We start from the raw sequence: 19,814 nt of genomic DNA, 5'->3' as shown, positions 1-19,814 counted from the left end.
AATTCCACTGTAAGTAACTCTCCACAGCAATGATTGCTTTAGCACGTGAAAATATGCCAGAGTAAATCGACTTGCATCAAAATAATTAATTATCAAATGTGTGATAAGCTATGCTCCCTTTAATGGATCGGGTGAGAGAAGCAGGTCAAAACAACGAAAGGCTGGAAAATAATAAAAATAATAAGTGGATAGCTGGAAACAAGACAGCTTACCTGAAATAACTAGTGACTGTGGAGGTCGTTTGAGTTCAGTGAACTCATCATGTTTGCCAGTTTGAGATAATTTGAGCTTTGTGACGTGTGTTATTCTGCTGGAAGTATCCATCAGAAGATGGTCATAAAGGGATGGACATGGTCAGAATGAATACTCAGGACGGCTGTGGTGTTTAAACGAGGCTCAATTGGTACTAAGAGGGCCAAAGTGTGCCAAGAAAATATCCATTATATGGATAAAAGATCCATGCTTTCATGTTGTTTACGCCAAATTCTGACCCGACCATGAATGTCGCAGCAGAAATCCGGACTCATCAGACCAGGCAATCTTATATGGTCCAGTTTGGGGAGTCTGTGTGAATTGTAGCCTCAGTTTTCTGTTGTGAGCTGACAGGAGCATCACCGGTGTGTTTTCTGCTGATGTAGCTCGTCTGCTTCAAGGTTTGACGTGTTCAGAGATGCTCTTCTGCAGACCTTGGTCGTAACAAGTGGTTATTTGAGTTATTATGGCCTTTCTATTAGCTGAACCAGTCTGATCGTTCTCCTCTGACCTCTGGCATCAACAAGGCATTTTCAGCCACAGAACTGTGAAAATCCCAGTAGATCAGCAGTTCCTGAAATACTCAGACCAGCCCGTCTGGCACAAACAACCACGCCACGTTCAAAGTCTCTTAAATCATCTATCTTCCCCATTCTGTTGCTCAGTTTGAACTTCAGCAGATCGTCTTCACCATACAAGCCTAAAGGCATTGAGTTGCTGTCATGTGATTGGATGATTAGACATTTGCATTAATGAAGTTGAACAGGTGTACCTAATAAAGTGGCCAGTGAGTCTATCTTTATATCTATATCTATGGTAAATGGACTGCATTTATATAGTGCTTTCACAGACCTATGGCCACCAAAGCACTTTACATATAGCCTCACATTCACCCATTCACTCACTCATTCATACACCGACAGCGGTGTCAGCCATGCAAGGCGCCATCCAGCTCGTCGGGAGCAGCTGGGGTTAGGTGTCTTGCTCATGGACACCTCGACACTTGGTCAGGTGGAACCGGGGATTGAACCACCAACCTTTCGGTTTGTAGACAACCTACATGAACCACTGAGCCACTGCCGCCCCCTAGATAGATAGATAGATAGATAGATAGATAGATAGATAGATAGATAGATAGATAGATAGATAGATAGATAGATAGATAGATAGATAGATAGATAGATAGATAGATAGATAGATAGATAGATAGATAGATAGATAGATAGATAGATAGATAGATAGATATTATATATTATACTATATACTATATATATTAATTCATAACTGATATATATATATATGACCCTGGATCACGTCACCAGTCTCGAGTCGCACGGGTTTATTTGTGGCAATAGCCAACACTACATTGTATGGGTCAAAATTATCGATCTTTCTTTTATGCCAAAATCATTAGGATATTAAGTAAAAATCATGTTCCATGAAGATATGTATTAAATATCCTACCATAAATATATAAAACATTTTATTTTTGTGAGTGAATGCAGCACAATCGTGAGCATAAATGGACAACTTTAAAAGCAAATTTTTCAGATTTTTTTGCACCCTCAGATTCCAGATGTTCAATAGTTGTATCTCGGACAAATATTGTCATATCCTAACAAACCATGCATCAATGGAAAGCTTATTTATTCAGCTTTCAGATGATGTATAAATCTCAATTTAAAAAAAATTGACCAAAATGACTGGTTTTGTGGTCCAGGGTCTCACACACACACACACACACACACACACACACACGTGTGTTAGTTCATGCGCGCAAGTAAAAGTTCCATTATATCCTTCTATGGTAAAACAGGACATGGACCAAAATAGAGGCTTTATCAACAGGGAATTGAAGAGAATTCAGTGTATTTTTAATGGACTGCAGTGCAAAATATGTTTCTATGAATATAAACCTTATATCACTTAAGAACTTCTCTAACAAACACACACCACAAACACATTCTTAATGTGAAACCCTAATATTGTGTCATTTGAATGTAATAAATGTCTTTCAATTTAATATCTAATATACCTTTTAAAGGAAGCTATTGTTGGTATGAATGCATAAATAAAAAGGTGTGTTGCATGTATAATTTTAGCATTTAACAACTAAATTCATTCATAACTGATGATTGTTATGGTTGAAAAAACAAACAATTCAAGTCAATGAAAGCATCATAAAGTTTTTAATGCTTATTATTTTTTATTTAACATTCATTTCAAAACCAAATGAACACAAAATACTTAATGAAAGTGTCAGCAAAATATAAAAATCAAATCTTAGTCACTTTAAACATTAAACCCTTCATGTGTTCTTCAAACAGTAACGTTTAAACACTGAAATGTTGTGAAGATGAACATCAGTTTGATGATAATTCATTGCCACATAAAGTACAATAATACCTGCTAAACTAGCAAATATGTTCAGCTAGTAAACATTCTTGCAGTCTTTTGTAAAACAAAATAATTGAATCTGCAAGGACAGTAAACGTCCTTAATGTTGAATTAGACAATAAAACCAAACAAAAGGTTTTATTTCTGATAACCTTTCAGATCATTCATACAAAATAAAGTGCTAATAAACATACTTGAACGATCCTTGTGAACTATCCACACAAAATCCCATGACACGTGTGCTTGTGAAGTAGATCAGCATCTGTCAGGTTTGATTTCATTGACGTATACGAGTTCTGATGAAGATTGCTACTAGGTTAGTCTGTTAGTGTGCTGTATAAATGGGTTTGTTCTTCTAAACTTCATGAAGTTACACATTCAAGTTGTTTGTAGTGCTTTCAGACTAAAGTCCCACCAAACCACCAAAAAAAATTGGGTTTGGTGGATCAGATAAAGGTTAACTGTGCGTTGAAGCATTAACAATCTACGAGAAGATAAACTAATCAGAACGTCACTGCCAACCAGTGTTTTCAACGCTCAGCATCCAATAAATGACAGACGTTCCCAATTAAATATTCCAAACACAGAAGGTTAAAGAGTCATGTGAGTAACTCACTGAATCAGTCATGTTTTCGTTCTTCTGTTTTGGTTTTAGTGCATGAAGTTTCGCTCCAGATGTGAGTCACATCATTTCCACCTAAACAACTTTCCCATTCTCTCTTGCCTGGAATAAAAACAGAGACATTTTATTTTCTCCCCCAAATCACGCAGCCCTAGTTTATTATAAAAGAGGCAGAAATAGAGTGTAGTGTTGCATTTAAACACTTTAAAACTGATGTAAGTGTGCTCTTTACTTCGCAGGTTGAATATGTGGCCTGGTTACATATATAGTGCTGCTTCCTAGGGTATTTCTGAAGCACTTCAGCTCGATAATGGAGTTTCAGTGGGCCGCTAAATCCTGTGAGGTGGGACACTTCAAATCTGCAAGTCAAATGAGGATTGATGCTTTAATGCAGCAGCATACTCACCATATCAGCGCTGGTGGTGTGGTCGGGAAGAGCGTCGCCCGGATCCAGATTCAGGACAGACAGACTCGAGTCCATCAGTTCTTCTGCGAGAGAGAGAGGGAAAACACACACACATGATCTCAGTGAAAACACAAGGATGCACAACCTCCCCAAACCTGTTGTGCATCACAATCATTTGAGTTTATAACAGTGCATTTGTGTCCGAGTTGGTTCCGGAAGTATTGTTTCCTGTTCATTTTTTCCATAGGGATTAAAAAAAGTCTTTGTTAGAGCGTTATAAGTGACAATCGAATTAAAAACGTAAAAAAAAATTAACAATTAAAGTTGATAATCTATATAGAAACTATATATTTTAAGTTTAATATGTATAGGGAAACATTAATGTTTTTGAAAGTCTCTTCTGCTCAACGAGGCTGCATTTCTTGGATCAAAAATACAGTAAAAACAGTAATACTGCGAAAAAGAAATAAATACTTTAATTTAGCAAAGGCACATTAAATTGATAAAGACATTTATGAAATTAATAAATATTACAAAAAAGTTATATTTATAATAAATGCTGTACTTTTGAACTTTCTATTAATCAAAGAATCCTGATTAAAAAAATCAGTTTCCATAAAAATATTGAGCAGCACAATGGTGTTTAACATGAATAATAATGAGAAATGTTTCTTGAGCAGCAAATCATCATATTAGAATGATTTCTGAAGGATCATGTGACACTGAAGACTGGAGTAATGATGCTGAAAATTCAGCTTTGATCACAGGAATAAATTACACTTTACTATATATTCACATTGAAAACAGTTATTTAAAATTTTAATACATTTTCCCTGTTTTTACTGTATTTTTGATCTGATGGAATATGTAAAACTCTTTACATTTATTTGAAATAATAATGAACATGGTTTGGTAGTTTGTTTTTCTCTGTTATTTTAGCATGTATAACAGACTTATCCTGTCTTAGATGATCAGTTGAAGACACGTAGTCAAACAGTCCGGCCGAAACTACTTAGTTGAAATCACGTCGTAAACCAGTCCAAGGCGGACCGACTTATTTTCAACCATATTTCAACGTTGAAAGACGGTAATTGTTTACTGGGGAGGCTCAAATCGGCTCAAAATATAAAACATGTTTTGATATCCTCCGAAAGAATGGAATCATAGTCTGAAGCTAAATCTGCCTGTGCCCATCATACACTACAAGATTTTCTGTGATAATCGTCAACCCAAAATCTGAAAACTGGCACAGACTCTCAGCAACTACTGTTGACTCATCTAGACTGCAAATCTGAGCAAAAGTGGTGTTGTGTATTCCAGTGTTGGAGCAAGTTTCACACAGCCAGTAGGCGTGTTTCCATTACATATTTGCGCAAAACTTTTGCGATTTTTTCTAAATGTCGACAAAAACCTTTTGCGAAATGATGGCGTTTCCATTGACCGATGTTATGCGACTAAAACTTCATTTTTTCCTCTCGCGATAAGTAAAATCATTCCAAAAACCATGGCAACGGACGTTGGTAGGTTTATGTACTATATCCCAGCCACTGTACTGGCCATTATTATTAATCGAAGGAGATGTATGTGTGTTTTCCAATCATTAATGGTAAGGAATGACCCTTATTATACTTGAGAGCGGCACATATGAGGAGTTTCTGGGTGTTTCTCCCTCATATCTGCGTCGAGGTCTTGATTGTGGCATTTATTTGAGGTTTAGAATCCAGTATTCCTGTCATTCTTCTGTCTTATATGAATTTAATAAAGAACTCTGTCTCATATTCTGTCCAAACACACCGCGTCATCTACATCAGGTGACTGTAAATGAGCAAAAACTGTTTCCAGTGCACTTTTGCAAAATATTTAATTTTCGAATTGCCTGAAAAACCTCCTCATGTGAGCGTAAAAACTTTTTCGCGATAAATGGGAGTTTTTGCGAAATTGACATGTTTCCATTGGACGTATTCTCAATTCGCAATTTCAATTTGCGCAATTTGAAGGGTAATGGAAACGCAGCCAGTGTTTCGTACCGTTTCCTCTAGAAGAGCAGCTCTTGCCGTGTTCAACGGGTTTGTTCTCGTCCGGTTCTGCTGATATACAAACATCTGCAGATTTAGGACACGATGGTTCCGTCGCACTTCCTTCAGTGGTTGGATTCAGTTCTGTGAGTTTTTCCTGCTCCGGAGATGGAGGTTTTATCTCTTTCTGGATACATTCGCTGTCATCTTGTGCCGATGTTTGCTCGTCGTCTTCTACAGGGACGTTCGTGATCAGTGAGGCCGCTTGCAGAGTGGTTTCGGTCTCGGTTTCTGACTTGTTCTTCTCATGGTTCTCAGAAAAGCGGACCTTTTTCTCAGTGGCCCTCAGAGAGAGTGGCTCCGAATGAGCAATTTCTGTATAAACGCGTCCATTCTGGTCCGCCGTCCCATTGGAGGTCATGGCACTGATTGCTTTCATTGACTCTTCAGACTCACATGACTTTGTGTTTTCAATGTCAGTCTCTGGATTGACGCTCTCAGGAGCACAAAGAGCGTCGAGCTCCTCTAAAAACTCCTGCAAACTGCTGTCTGGATAAACCTGGCAGAAATCATCCAATGAATACATGTATTAAAAAAGACTATGAAATATTAAAATCTCTTTAACCTCAAAATTTAAAGAAAACAAAGAGACCGATAATCGGTTTAACCGATATTTATGATAATGGTCTGTCTTATGAGCAAATCTCAAAACACACACAAGATGACGCCATTTATCGGTGGATCCCATATTACAAAATCGATATTCAATTATGGAAAAATGCTTGAATATCGGTTTTGTAATATGGGATCCACCGATAAATGTGTGTTTTGTGATTTGCACACAAGACAGACCATTATCATAAATATCGGTTCTGGATATTGATTATCGGGCACATAGACATGCAAATAATATCCAGAAGTTACCCCAAAAATTTGAAATAAAAAACAATTTGAATCTTATATTTAGGAGTATTAAAATATATTTTATTGTGAAATTATTTTCATAAAAATTTAGCACATTTTCATCCCATAATGTTTGTTACTGTGGCAGTAATAATAACTATAATAAAAATCACCTGCAAATGCTCCTCCTGCTCTTTAGCATCCCACCTGAGGGCAAAATGAAGAAATGATTTACAATCTTATTTATTATTTTAAAACAACTCCTTGTTATCATACAGTAAATTTACTCATTCAACATGGTAATTGTTTAAAAAGTCAAATGTTTTGGAATCAAAGATATTGTGATATCAAATTTAAAGTAACGTTTACTACTTCAGTAGAGGTATGGCCACTGCTACAGATATAAGCAGACCAATATTACTTCTCTTATAATAGCTTTGGATTGGCCATGCCGTGGTTTCCCACATACACTTATCTAAAGTAACATTACATTAAAACAGAGGTAAGACACACCCAGATTTAGGTTGGTCAAAGAGCATTTGCTGCCCTAAATGGAAATTCACTTCTTGTCTTTACAAAACCAAGTACACTTGAATTAGTGCCAAATATTAGTCGTCACTAATCTGACGCAGATTTTGCAATAACAAACGAATCCGTTTTATCTACTTGCGAAAACAATTTCAGAGCAAGTCAGAATAAGATCAAATGTTTACAATTTTATTATGTCAGGTAAATGTATCAAGCCAATTTCATAATCAGTTCAAAGATAATCAATACAATAACATCAAAATGCTCAGAGGTAAAGAGTAAAAGATGTAGGCTAAACCCGACATTTAGAAAAATACATAATGCTGAAGTCTTTGAGGTCCTTCAACATTATGGGCTGATCTGAGTTAGAGTATTGTGCGCTGAACCCTCTTCAGCATCTCCCTAAATACTCAGACCAAGGCAGAAACCTCTTTTCAAATGTAAACATGAGTTCACAGTGGGAATTTGCATTAATCACCGTCCCAGACTTACTGGGGACAGAGGTCTATTTACATGCGGGCACATCCACAGCTGTTAACAAGATATCTCTAAACTCTCCACACCGTATTACCTTTTTTTGGCTTACTTTTATGTGGGAATGAGACCTTTGTACCAATCGCACTGAGACATTTCAAATGATACCAAACATGTATAGTGTTGTATGATAATTGTTCACATTAAACCATATAGATGTTTGGGTGAATTTCAGCAAGAGAGAGAAGGAACGGGGGAATGGGGGGTCAAGGGAAAGAGATGTAGATTAGGATGATGCTTAGGTGAGACTTGCATCTCGAATGGTGATGCTAGTTTCACAAGAGAGAGTTTGAATGTTAATTTCCAGAAAGGTCCTTTTGTCTTCTCAGGGAGTGGTCGTTCCTCAACCGGACTACCCAGCATTTTCTAATTTCTCAAGTCTCACAGGACATTATTTTGACGTTTAACCACAATTTATCCATCTTCTATAACAGCATCACAATATCTTCTGATTACCAAAACATTTATTTGGGCTTTTTGTTCAATTACTGTGTTTAATGAGCAAGTGAATGTGCGTTTACTGTATGATAACAAGGAACTGCTTTGAACTTAATGAGATTTTAAAAGATGAATTGTATCATTATAAATCTTCCGGTCATGTGATCGGATGAGTTTGTGGTCGAACGTTAATGCTGAGTGGGAGTGGAAATGCTCATAACCATAAATCCCTCTGAAAAGCATTTCCCATCATCCCTTGAGTCTGTGTTAATGGATTTGAGGTGAAATGTGGCAGGATGTTACTGTAAACGGTTCAGCACTTTAACAATTCAGAATGAGGTCAGTTTACCTCCTCGCTCGACCCGTCAGACGGTCTTTACCCTTCGCTTTACTCCCCACCACTGGGACACTTTTCCCCTTCTTGTCAGACGCTTTGTGTCGACCTAGAAAATCCAAAACAAATCGACATAATGCAGAATGTGACGTCGTCAACTTGACTACCAGTTTATAACATTTAAAGTTTAAAATGTATAATAAAGTTTTGAATATTTTGTTAATCACACAGTGCCACAACACTATACATTTTTATATTATTTTTCCAATGAAAACCGAGCTTTAATTTTATTGCAGTGTATTGAACTGTCTATTAAAGAGAAAATAATATAATATAATTAATATAACATAAAAAACCCATTAGTAATATACACGACACATGCTAGAAAATGTACTTAGAAAGAAATTAAACATGGAAAAACAAATTATGAATAAACAAATGGATGAATTATAGTTATGATTATATCACAGAAAAGACTTTTAGAATTTATAAACTTTACTCATTCATATTTTGTTTTTCCATGTTTCATTTCTAATATCAATTCACAAAGCTTGTTTCTTTCCATTTTAATTTTCCTGGATTCCATTTTAATGATTGCATTGAATTTTAATAATCAAAAAGGACATGTAATCAACTGAATTCACAAAAGTTAAACGATTTAATAATTTATTAACATTTTAACAATAATAACGCCCTACGAAATGTTTAATTTTTTCAGAAATTTGTTTCGGTGTTTTTAAAGCGTCTAATGAAAACTGAGCTTGAATTTTATTGCAGTGTTTAATGTGATCTGTCATAACTGCCTATTAAGAGAATTATAAAAATATTATTAGTGGTATATTATACACATAAACCATGCTAGAAAATGTATAAGGAAAGAAATTAAAGACAGTTTGAAATATAATGATTGTATTTCCTATTGTACAGACATGACTTTGCTTTTAGAAATCATGAACGTTATTTATCCATAATTTGTTTTCCACGTTTCATTTCAAACATCGATCTACAGATTCCAATCCATCAAAGTATTCCAAATGTTTAATATATCATTCAATTAATTTCTAGGCCAAGAGTTTTTGGCTTTACGCACCTCTGGATTCTTCCGATCTCAGATTTCCTCTTCTGCCGTTTTGACCTCCTATAAATCAAATATAATTAACCCAGAAAATACAGTAATTACACACTACATACGGTAAGACCCAATCTTCAACAGAGAGAATAATAAATGTACCATTTGCTCCTTGATTAGTATCTCGATCTCAGCTGTAAATGGGTTTCATCTGAAAATTAAAACATTCACCTCTGTTTGACGTTCCTCCATGTTCCTTTTCAGAGAACCTACAAATAAAACATATTGGAAAAAACACACGCGGCAACTGAACATCAACACAAAATAATCACTGACAATTCCAACAACATACCATGCAAATCAAGCTCAATGTGCCACTACAAGTGCATGTGTTAGTTAGCTTACAGAAGCATGAATTTTAGTGCTGGCACTGACTGGTTTATGATGGTTATTGGTGCAGATTATTTAGATTTCTGGCTACCAGATGGAGCTGGTTGACCAATTATTTTTAAACCGTAGTAGTGTCTGGACAGGAGGCTCTTCTTTAGACTTTAGAGACCTCTTTTTCTTTCCATAACTTTTTAAAATGACAATTTCTTTCTTGATTTTGGAGTTAAATATGATCTGGATATTTCTTCATGAGATTTACCCAAACAGAACTTGAATCCAGGGATGATAGTTGCCTGGAAAAATTGTTCTGACATGAACACTTGTACTGGACGTTCACTGATCAAGTGTTTTACCTCCCACAAAACAGCTTCGCTGCCCTGAACAGTCTCTAGTGTTCGTAAACCCTCCCAAATAAGGCAAGGCATTCAAAGCACCCTAAAAATAATCTCTTGTCCCCGTCCACTCAATAGGGAAGATTATTTATTTCAGAGGAACCCATATGAAACACTGAAGACTTCCAGACACTTGTTAACATTTGGCCTGAAGTCTTGTTTGTGGTACGGCATGTTCAGGTTTGTGAGGACTCACTGTTGGTGACATTACTGGCCACACGCACACATTCGTTTCACTAGTGAAGACATTGCATAGACTTCCATTGATTTTATATCAGGTTAATGATATAACCCATACCCCTACACATCACAGAACATAACAACATAAAACATAGTGTTTGAACATAAATGTGTTGGCAGTGTGTGTACACAACCACCCAATAATGGCAAAAATCTACCCACTCCTTTATTTAATCCCCATAAATAAGCAGCGTCTCAGAACAAGCTGATTGTAGTTTCTATGCAGGCACATATGCTTAGGCCCCGCCCACAACAGCTGACAGACTCCGCCCTATTAGCATAGACTCCGCCTCTCAGCGAGCTGTTCACAGTCCACCATGTTTATCTCCTCGCCAGAGAATTCAAGTAAGAAATGTATTCTTATTAAAGCTATTAAAGTTATTCAGTCAAGAGCAGTGAGTGATTTTCTGAGTGATTAACAGCATATATATCAGTAAATACTGTATATTACGCTGCTTTCACTTAAATACACAGATCTAATAGACGTATGCGATTTCTTTCCCTGCTGTTTATGTTCACAGACATTTGTGAACTTTGCAAATAAACACAAGGTTATGTCAAAAACACACAGTTTAAGCTCAATAAGACGTGAAAGAGAACTTATGTTAATACTCACGGGACGCTCCATCTGACAGCCAGCTTTGTGCGCTCAGAAAACCATATATCAGAAGTTTAGATTGATATGGCTTTATGGTATGCTGTTAATAAACTTTCATGATGATGAAGAAGTGAAATGTCATGTGAGTGTGAACACGGTAGAAATGATGATCAAAACCAAACAGATGATTTAGTTTTTGTCAGAGTATCAGAGGCATGAGCTGTAAAGGCTCCGCCCTCTTCTGGAAAGAGGGGCGGGGAGCAGCAGCTCATTTGCATTTAAAGATACATGCACGAAAACAGCATGTTTTTCCTTCCACTCAAAAATGCATTTACAACAAGCTATACTAACTGTGGGGTATTTTGAGCTGAAACTTCACAGACACATTCTGGGGACAACTGAGACTTATATTACATCTTGAAAAAAATTGGCATAATAGGTCCACTTTAAATAAAAAGCATGTTTTGGCCGATTTAAAAGACTTTAACTAGTGAGGACCAATAAATTATCCTCACTAGTCAGTTGTCATAATAATATTTAACTACATAAGTGAGGACATTTGGCCCTCACAAGTATAACCTTCAGTATAAGTATAACAAGTATAGCCAAACCTTCTCACACACACACACACACACACACACACACACACACACACACACACACACACACACACACACACACTTCACAAAGCCTTTGTGCTAAGAAAACCCTTAGTTATGAAGGTTAGTGATGAAAAATTATGAAGATGAACATTTATTTATGTAAAGAGTCCAATTTGCTTTCATGTTGACCATAACCATGTAGTAATGTTATGGTGATAATTTTTATGAATGCTTATGCGCTATAAAAACATTTACAAAAAAGCTCAATCTGGTGTAAATCTGCATGCTGTGGAATAAATATACTGAATTTCTGCTACAAACAGAAGACAAAGACTACATGCCCTTTTTACTTCTAATAATCCACATCACATTTAGTTCATCGTCTAGTGCTGTTTGATTCAATTACTTGAATTAAAGTCATCCATGTCTCATGACCTCACTGAATCAAGACAATTGACCTTAAAAAGCCCAAGAGACGTGATTCATAAACTTTCCCTGAAAACAACTTTTTCAGTTTTAACAGACAAAGATATATGAAATTGAGTTAACGTTATTTGTTCCCACTCAAGTTCTAGTTCTTCTACATCAGCTCATGTTTAATCAAACAAATGAAGCAGATCAGACTTACACAGAAGATCTGGCAAGACGTCTTGAGCAGTTTGGCATCTAAGAAACTTTATAGTCATCTGAGCGAAAACAAGGACCTTTTATAACCTCTATGACATTAAACAAGAGTCCAGCTCACTGATGTGGGCAGCGAAAAGGTCAAAGATCATTCATTAAACCCATTTTCCTTCCATAATGTGACATTTCTCAGAGCGAGACAAGATTTTTAAGTTAGATCTGAATGTGAGTTTGAAGTGGATTGTGCACATTTCCCAATGGTGACGCGTCTTTTTCACAACTATCATTATTTGATATTATTGCTTTAAATGTAGACAGTAACATGCAAATTACTATATAACTATAGGCAAGATTTTAGAAAGGCTGCAGAATCTATTGGCTAATTCTTGTAGGTACAACAGTGACCTAAAACATTAACAGTTATTCAATTACATTGAGTTTTTGTTGCAAAATTTATTCGGCAAATGTGTTTGCATCATAGTTTATATGGTCTTCTAATGGAATAAAAAAGTATCTGCCTCAAAAAAAATTGTGTGCATTTTAAAGCAACACTAAGGAACTTTTCCTCTTCGGTCACCCTACAGGTTGGAAGCGGAATTGTCCATTACCGCTGTCGTAAATAATTTCGCCACCCGCAGCCTACTGTCGCACGCACGCTCGCTGTTATCCAGCACCGGCTTTGGAATGAACGATGTCCAAAGGTAGAGTATGATGCATGATTTCATGATTTGAAGTATGATGTATTGCGACATCAGAAACGAAGAAAAACTAAATAATGACTATTGTAACGCTTGACGTAAAGCAAGTAAAATTTGTAGGTTTTTTTATGTCTCATTCGAACTACAGAAACGCGACCCGATTTGGCAAACTTGCATAGTGTGGTTATAGCAGATATAGGGCTGCAAAGCAAATCCAGAAGTGCCTTTCACCCTGTTACGACTTGATGAACCACTGATACGATTTTGGATACATTATTTTAAGGTAAAAAAAATGTTCCTTAGTGTTGCTTTAAGATTTTGTGCGCAATTTTTGTTGTTGTGCAAGATCTAAAAATTTGCAAAAAAACACGTGGATGACTAAATAGATATTTGAATATTGGTTAGGAATGCATAATATATCAGCTACCTTATCGGCCGATATATGTTCATTTTTAATGTTATCGTTATCGGCCCGATTAGAAAATTTGGCCGATATATTAAAGCCGATAAATAATGTATTATTTCCTTCAGCTGAGACACTTCAGATGCACACTGTTCAACATGATGGTTTTGAATTGTTTGAAATATGATCACTTCAAACAGGAAAATACAATTCAACATGTGCAATGTGCAACACAAGTCTGTCATTTAAGCTACATTAAATTATAATGACAACATTAATATGTCAGTTATCGCCTTTCAAATAAAAAAAATAATCGGTTATCAGTATCGGCCAAAAGTTTCATATCGGTGAATCCCTACTATTGGTTAACATTAAGGGCCCTTTCACACCTACCTTGTTTGGTCCAGATTTTCGGACTTTTCACTTTGATCCGAATCAAAATTACAGGTGTGAATCCTCCCCCGGACCACGATCCGGACCAAACAGACGGAATTTGGTCAGACGAAAAGAGGTAGTCTCAGTCCGGATCAAACTGAACAAAGGTTTGGTTCGTTTCTAGTGTGAACGCATTTTCTGCATGGTTCGGACTTTCAGACCATTTACAGGAAGTTCCAGTGGTTCCCGCAGGATTGCTTGCTCTTCTCCTCCTTTCCTGCCGGCGACTATAAAATGTTCGCACAACGAGGACGTTCATTTGGCGGATTTGAACTAGCCTCGAGTATAGTCGGTGCTGCAGGGAGTAATGCCATAATAATTACAGTATAGTGGCAATGATATGCGTCTGTTCATTCATTCTTGTCAAAGTTACCCGCCGAATTGACAACACGCTGACGTCAGACACACGTCCGTTTACAAACCAATCAATGTCAAGATGCAGCCCACAAAGATGATGATGACAGGACGCAAGTGTGTCATGTAAAGTTCTTTAGTGCGCTCGCATAATTGCAATGTGAAACCAAACCAAAACTTACCGAATGTATAAAATGCATCAAAACATGAACTTTGGTTCGGACCTTGGTGCGGAAAACGCCCTAACATTATCCAACAGCACACATCAGTCCCTCCAGGATTTCACAATTTTTTTGTGTGATTTTTGCGATCAAAATGACCAAAAAATTGGTGAAAAAATTTGCGATTTTTAAATTTTATAATTAAGACATCACATTTACCATAATAGTATTATGTCAGATGCACAATAGTCATACATGACACAAATCACAAACAAAATGCATAAAGCTTGTTTATTTTGGTCTAATCAAATTCTCATCAAATTAACTTTTAAAACAACCTATGGGCAATTTTTCTACCTGACCTATGTAAATATTAACAGCAGGTGTAGTAATTTATACTGTAGAACTGTGTGTAAATCAAATTCATAATCAGTGGATAATTTACTTTTTTTTATATTAAATTGTGCTGTATTGTTGTTGCTTGATTAACACTAACAACACTGACAACAGCAGGTCAATTAGGTTACTGTCACTTTAAGACCTACTACAGTAATGACAAACATCCCAATCAGTTATTATTGATTGTTTTACGTAAATACTAGCCAAGATTAATATTTTGAAGTAATTGTAGCTATGTGTATTTGTTCAAGCGCTATAAACAGAATTCAATACTCTAACGCTGACAGGCGGTGACACGCAGTCAGTCAGACACACACACACACACAGTGCGCAGTCAGTCACTCAGTCAGAGACAGACTGTCACTCGACTGGCTGAAATTAGTTCTCTTTCGCGGTATACTGCGCTTTTAATAATTCTTTTTAGTACCATCAGCATATCATACTTTTTGTGATGTCATTCAATCATGTTTAACACGTTAATAAGTTTGCCGTAGCAGCCTATGCCCAATGAAAACTGTTCGGATATCGGCTGATTCAGCTACATAGCCGGATATAAAAAAAAAACAAAAAAATCTTTATAGAGATATTTCAATTGGGTGATTATAATTTAATGTTTTGTGAGGTCTTTTTCATTTTTGTGATTATTTTTGCGGTTAAATTAGGAATTATGCAGGATCGCAAAAAAATGCGACATTTTGTTGATTTTGCATTGCATTCGGCGATCGCGGAATCGCGAAAAACTGGATGGACTGACACATGGCCTAGGTGACATCAGCTAAAAAGGAAAGGCATTTCAAAAGGTTTTCTGATGATTCTATGAAGCATTAAAGTTAGGACAAATCAAAGATATGAGTGAAGCATCTGAACTCATGGATCTGAAGGTGTCAGTAAGACAGCAGACACAGAGACGATTCAACAGCTGGATTTATGTAAGAGGCAGTTAAACATGCAAAACAAGCCAAAAAAAAACGAACAAAGAAGAATTCAAACTGAATCAAGGTGCAAACTAAAGCAACACAGGTTAGTTTCTCTCACGTCAGAACAGAATTGAGGCGCTTGCGTCTGTCTGGCTTACATCAGATCGGCTTTATCCATGTCCCAGGCTCTCCTCCACTGGCCTTTGGCGTTTTTGTGCCGGGCCACACGCTCTCGGTCGATCTCCTCGCGCTCCTTCTTCCATCGCAGGTACTCAAGATGTTCTTCCTTAGATGTGATGCTCAGGTCAGCGATGGCCTCAGAGATCTAGGAGATCATTTGAGTGTCAAATACAGAACGAAAAATATCCAATTTGTTTCTATCTCTTACATTTTAAATTTAAAGGGGATTTTTTTCTTGTTCCTCTTTCTTTAGTGTGTAATGTTCTTCTCTATATCAGTGTCTGAACTCCCTGAAACGCCTCCATTGTAGTCTCGAGTTTCTTCCGGGAACGAACACGTCACAATATTCCTCATTTAAATAACTCATACACAGAATAAAGGGGCGGGGCCTGGTTGAGTTAGTTAGTAGTGTGTTGAAACTGGCGGTTATGGAAAGGGGCGGGACATTTCCCAAACACACTCGAAGCGCTCGACCAATCACAAGTCACTGCTCCAGCCGACCAATCAGAGCACAGTGTGCTTTTCAGAAGGAGGGGCTTCATAGAGACAGGAACTAAACAGAGCGTTACTGACAGACTGGGAAGAGAGGAGCCGCAACAATGGAGAATATGAGGAAAATAATGTGTTTTTTTAACATTCAATCCTGAAAACCTGTTCTAGTAGAGCCCAAAATCAACATCAAAACTCTGAAAAAGGGCATAATAGGTCCTCTTTAATATTGCTTACTCCACAGCCAGACATATTTTAACCATGGTCATACTTTTTATTAAATGTAATTGTTTTCACAATGATTATTCATTATAATATGATTATTTGAGAAACTCAAATAGATGAAAATACTTAATAATAAGCTATTACGTGATTTTTTTCCTGAATGCAGAAATCTGCAGTTTGTCTGTCAAATGCACGTGTAAACGGTCTAATTTGACAAATGAATTTGTGACTAATTACTATTAAGTTTGATTGACCAACACAAAGAAATGGGAAGGAAGATGGAACGATATCTTCATAGACCTTATTCAGAGCAGCGCCATGACGGGTATGAAAGTGAGGCTGTGAGGGACAGACTTGCCGTGTTTCCAATGGCATCCGCTGTAAAAAGCTGTATAAAGCTCCTAGATTACTTACAATTTTCCACAGCTTATATTGTCGGGAGTTTTTTTGTCAACTGAAATTTCTTGGAAAGGTATTTTTCCAGTGTTTCATGAGCAGAACAATCCAAAAACACATTAAATAACAGTAAAGCCCATTGAAGAGATGCATGTCTGTCCCTCACAGCCTCGCTTTCATTCCCATTAAAAATGACGCCAAAGATGGCGCTGCTGTGAATAAGGTCTATTCCCTCCCTTTTAAAAGCTGATGAATAATTTATTTAGCTGTCCTAACGACATGATTAGTGGCATTTGAACATTTTGTTTTGAGCTCTGTACGTTTAATTTAATATGCGTGTGTGTGCGATGGAAACACTCTCACCGGGACACCGTGAGATCCTTCACATCGACTCCATTGATCTCCTTGTCCTGCGTCCTCCTAAATAAACACACAGATGAGAGAGAGAGACAACGTTACTGAAACCTCAGTGTAAAGGTTTGTTACAGATCAAGATTTCAAAAACGCTGATTCCACAGCTGAAGTTTACTGTTACTGGTGCATATACACACACTCCACAGGAACATTTAGAAGGGGAGTGGGGTAAGATGTGACGCCTGAATCTGACCATGGCTGTGTTCCAGTCCACTTTTAGACACGCACTTGAGAACATCCCTAAGCAATTTCCCTCGGGGGAATCCCTGCCGCCATTTTTTAAGTGCCTTCCACTTCGTTTATATGGACAGACCCTCGATTTTGACCTAGGGAGCAAAAGGTCACCGTGATTTTGCCAAGTAAGACATGCTCCTGGATCAACATATTTTGTTGATCCTAGAATAACATTCCTGCCCCAAAATTTAGTCCTTACCCTATCCCTACCCCTAAACCTAACCTTACCCATAACATTTCCCTAAAATCAGAGGGAAATGATTGGTGAATAACACTGATGTTGAAGCACCTCACCCTGGTTCTAAGCCTAAACTTGACATAAACTGTAAACTTGTCCCTCAAATCTGATTGGTTGATTGGAAAGTTGTTCCAGGATCAACAAAGATCCAGGAACATAAGGTACTTGGTGAAATCACGTTCACCATGTACACTTCAGGCAGCTCCATATACCACAATGCAACACGACTGTGACGTCAACGCATATTGCGTTTTAATTTACCCCACCACAAACAACTCTATGATATATTAATTATTTAAAAAAATACAATTTTTTAAACAACTCAAACACATCTATAAACATATAGAATGCTCCATTAAACAATTTCGTAAGGGAAAATAAATAAATAATATAATCAACCCCATTGTGGATTCTAAGTGATCAAGGGCTTAGCTCGTTCCAGTTCAGCCTATTGCAAGGGTTCCGCCAGTAGTGGGCACTCATGCAACGCAAGCAATGACGTACAGTACTGTGCAAAAGTTTTAGGCATGTTAATACCCCCGCCCTTTATTTATATCTTTTGCTGTAGTGTGTCAGTAGGAAATATCAGTTTACATTTCCAAACATTCTTTTTGCCATTAATTGTAATAATCCAGTGAGATTTGTGTATGCACAAGGAGTCTGACAGCCAGGATGATCTGATCTCACCATCATCGAGTCCGTCTGTGATTACATGAAGAAACAGAAGAAACTGAGACAGACTAAATCCAGAAGAACTGCGAGAACGTCTCCGAGACGCTTGAAGAAACCTTCCTGCAAAGCCACAGTACTGTGAAAAGCACTGGCACTCGTGTTAAAATGCTGTAAAGTGAGAATGCTTTCAAAAATAAAATCACAAATTGCATTTATTTATGATTTAACTTCTATTATTACATGGCTTGGCTGAATTCCAATGTAGAATGCGGTCTGTTATTTCTTGATAACAGACCGCTGCGAAGTATAACAGACCGTTGCCATGAAAAACAGCGCGTTGCTATGGACGCGGAACGGACTATTTTCTTTAGCGGAAGCAATACAATCGTTTTTAAATCAATAAATTCCTTTTTAAATAAATAATTTGTGTCAAATTATGTATTTATTTTGTAGGTAGCCATGTAATAAGCGGGATAATGTATAGTGAGCCGGTTGTTATAGTGAATAACAACCCCTTCAGGCTGATTCAAGATCCCTCCGCTTCGCGTCGGGATCCCGTTCAGCCTGTCGGGGTTGTTATTCACTATAACAACCGGCTCACTATACATTATCCCTTACTTAACTCATTCAAATCAATATATGGTGTAACGACCCTTTACGTTTAAAGCGGCTTTTGTCCAGGTACACTTGTGCATAGTTTCTCAGGAAGCTTTGCAGGAAGGTTTCTTCAAGCGTCTCGGAGACGTTTCCGCAGTTCTTCTGGATTTAGTCTGTCTCAGTTTCTTCTGTTTCTTCATGTAATCACAGACGGACTCGATGATGGTGAGATCAGATCAGACCGGCTGTTGTCAGACTCCTTGTGCATACACAAATCTCACTGGATTATTACAATTAATGGCAAAAAGAATGTTTGGAAATGTAAACTGATATTTCCTACTGACACACGACAGCAAAAGATATAAATATCTGACTTAAAACCATTTTTTTTGGGGTGGGTGGGGGGGTGGGGGGGAGGGTGGGGGGGGGAGTTAGCAGCCTGGAACGATATGTCACCATATTTAGAACAAGCACATGACACACACTAGCAGGGATGCGCTGCCCTCATGTGGATAAACACAAGCAGTACACTTGCTTTAGTGACGTCATCATCATCATCATCATCACAGCTTCTAGATGTGTAGATCTATGCATTAAAGTTCAGGGCTGGTAATGACAAAGCCATGAGACACACACACACTGGACTTCATCTGTAAAT

At 37.3% G+C, this 19,814-nt stretch overlaps 1 protein-coding gene across 4 annotated transcripts in view; it reads right to left on the bottom strand.

The window, feature by feature from the left end:
- Positions 1-2,419: 2,419 nt before the first annotated feature.
- ccdc9b (coiled-coil domain containing 9B) overlaps positions 2,420-19,814 on the bottom strand; it is a 37,066-nt gene continuing 19,671 nt past the window's right edge. For all 4 annotated transcript variants that reach the window (XM_079852549.1, XM_079852551.1, XM_079852550.1 and 1 more), the window contains 9 exons: positions 17,365-17,421; positions 15,870-16,036; positions 9,730-9,767; positions 9,520-9,567; positions 8,445-8,538; positions 6,769-6,802; positions 5,705-6,251; positions 3,678-3,760; positions 2,420-3,373 (listed from right to left, as the gene is read on the bottom strand). In XM_079852549.1, the coding sequence (XP_079708675.1) occupies positions 3,347-3,373; positions 3,678-3,760; positions 5,705-6,251; positions 6,769-6,802; positions 8,445-8,538; positions 9,520-9,567; positions 9,730-9,767; positions 15,870-16,036; positions 17,365-17,421 (1,095 nt within the window). In that variant the 3' untranslated portion in view covers positions 2,420-3,346. The remainder of the gene's footprint in view (positions 3,374-3,677; positions 3,761-5,704; positions 6,252-6,768; positions 6,803-8,444; positions 8,539-9,519; positions 9,568-9,729; positions 9,768-15,869; positions 16,037-17,364; positions 17,422-19,814) is intronic.

The sequence above is a fragment of the Squalius cephalus genome (genome assembly GCF_949319135.1).
Source record: "Squalius cephalus genome assembly, chromosome: 20".
In the NCBI taxonomy this organism is placed as follows: Eukaryota; Metazoa; Chordata; class Actinopteri; order Cypriniformes; family Leuciscidae; genus Squalius; species Squalius cephalus.
The sequence above is the reverse complement of the archived record's forward strand: the minus strand, read 5'-3'. Positions and strand labels throughout refer to the sequence as shown.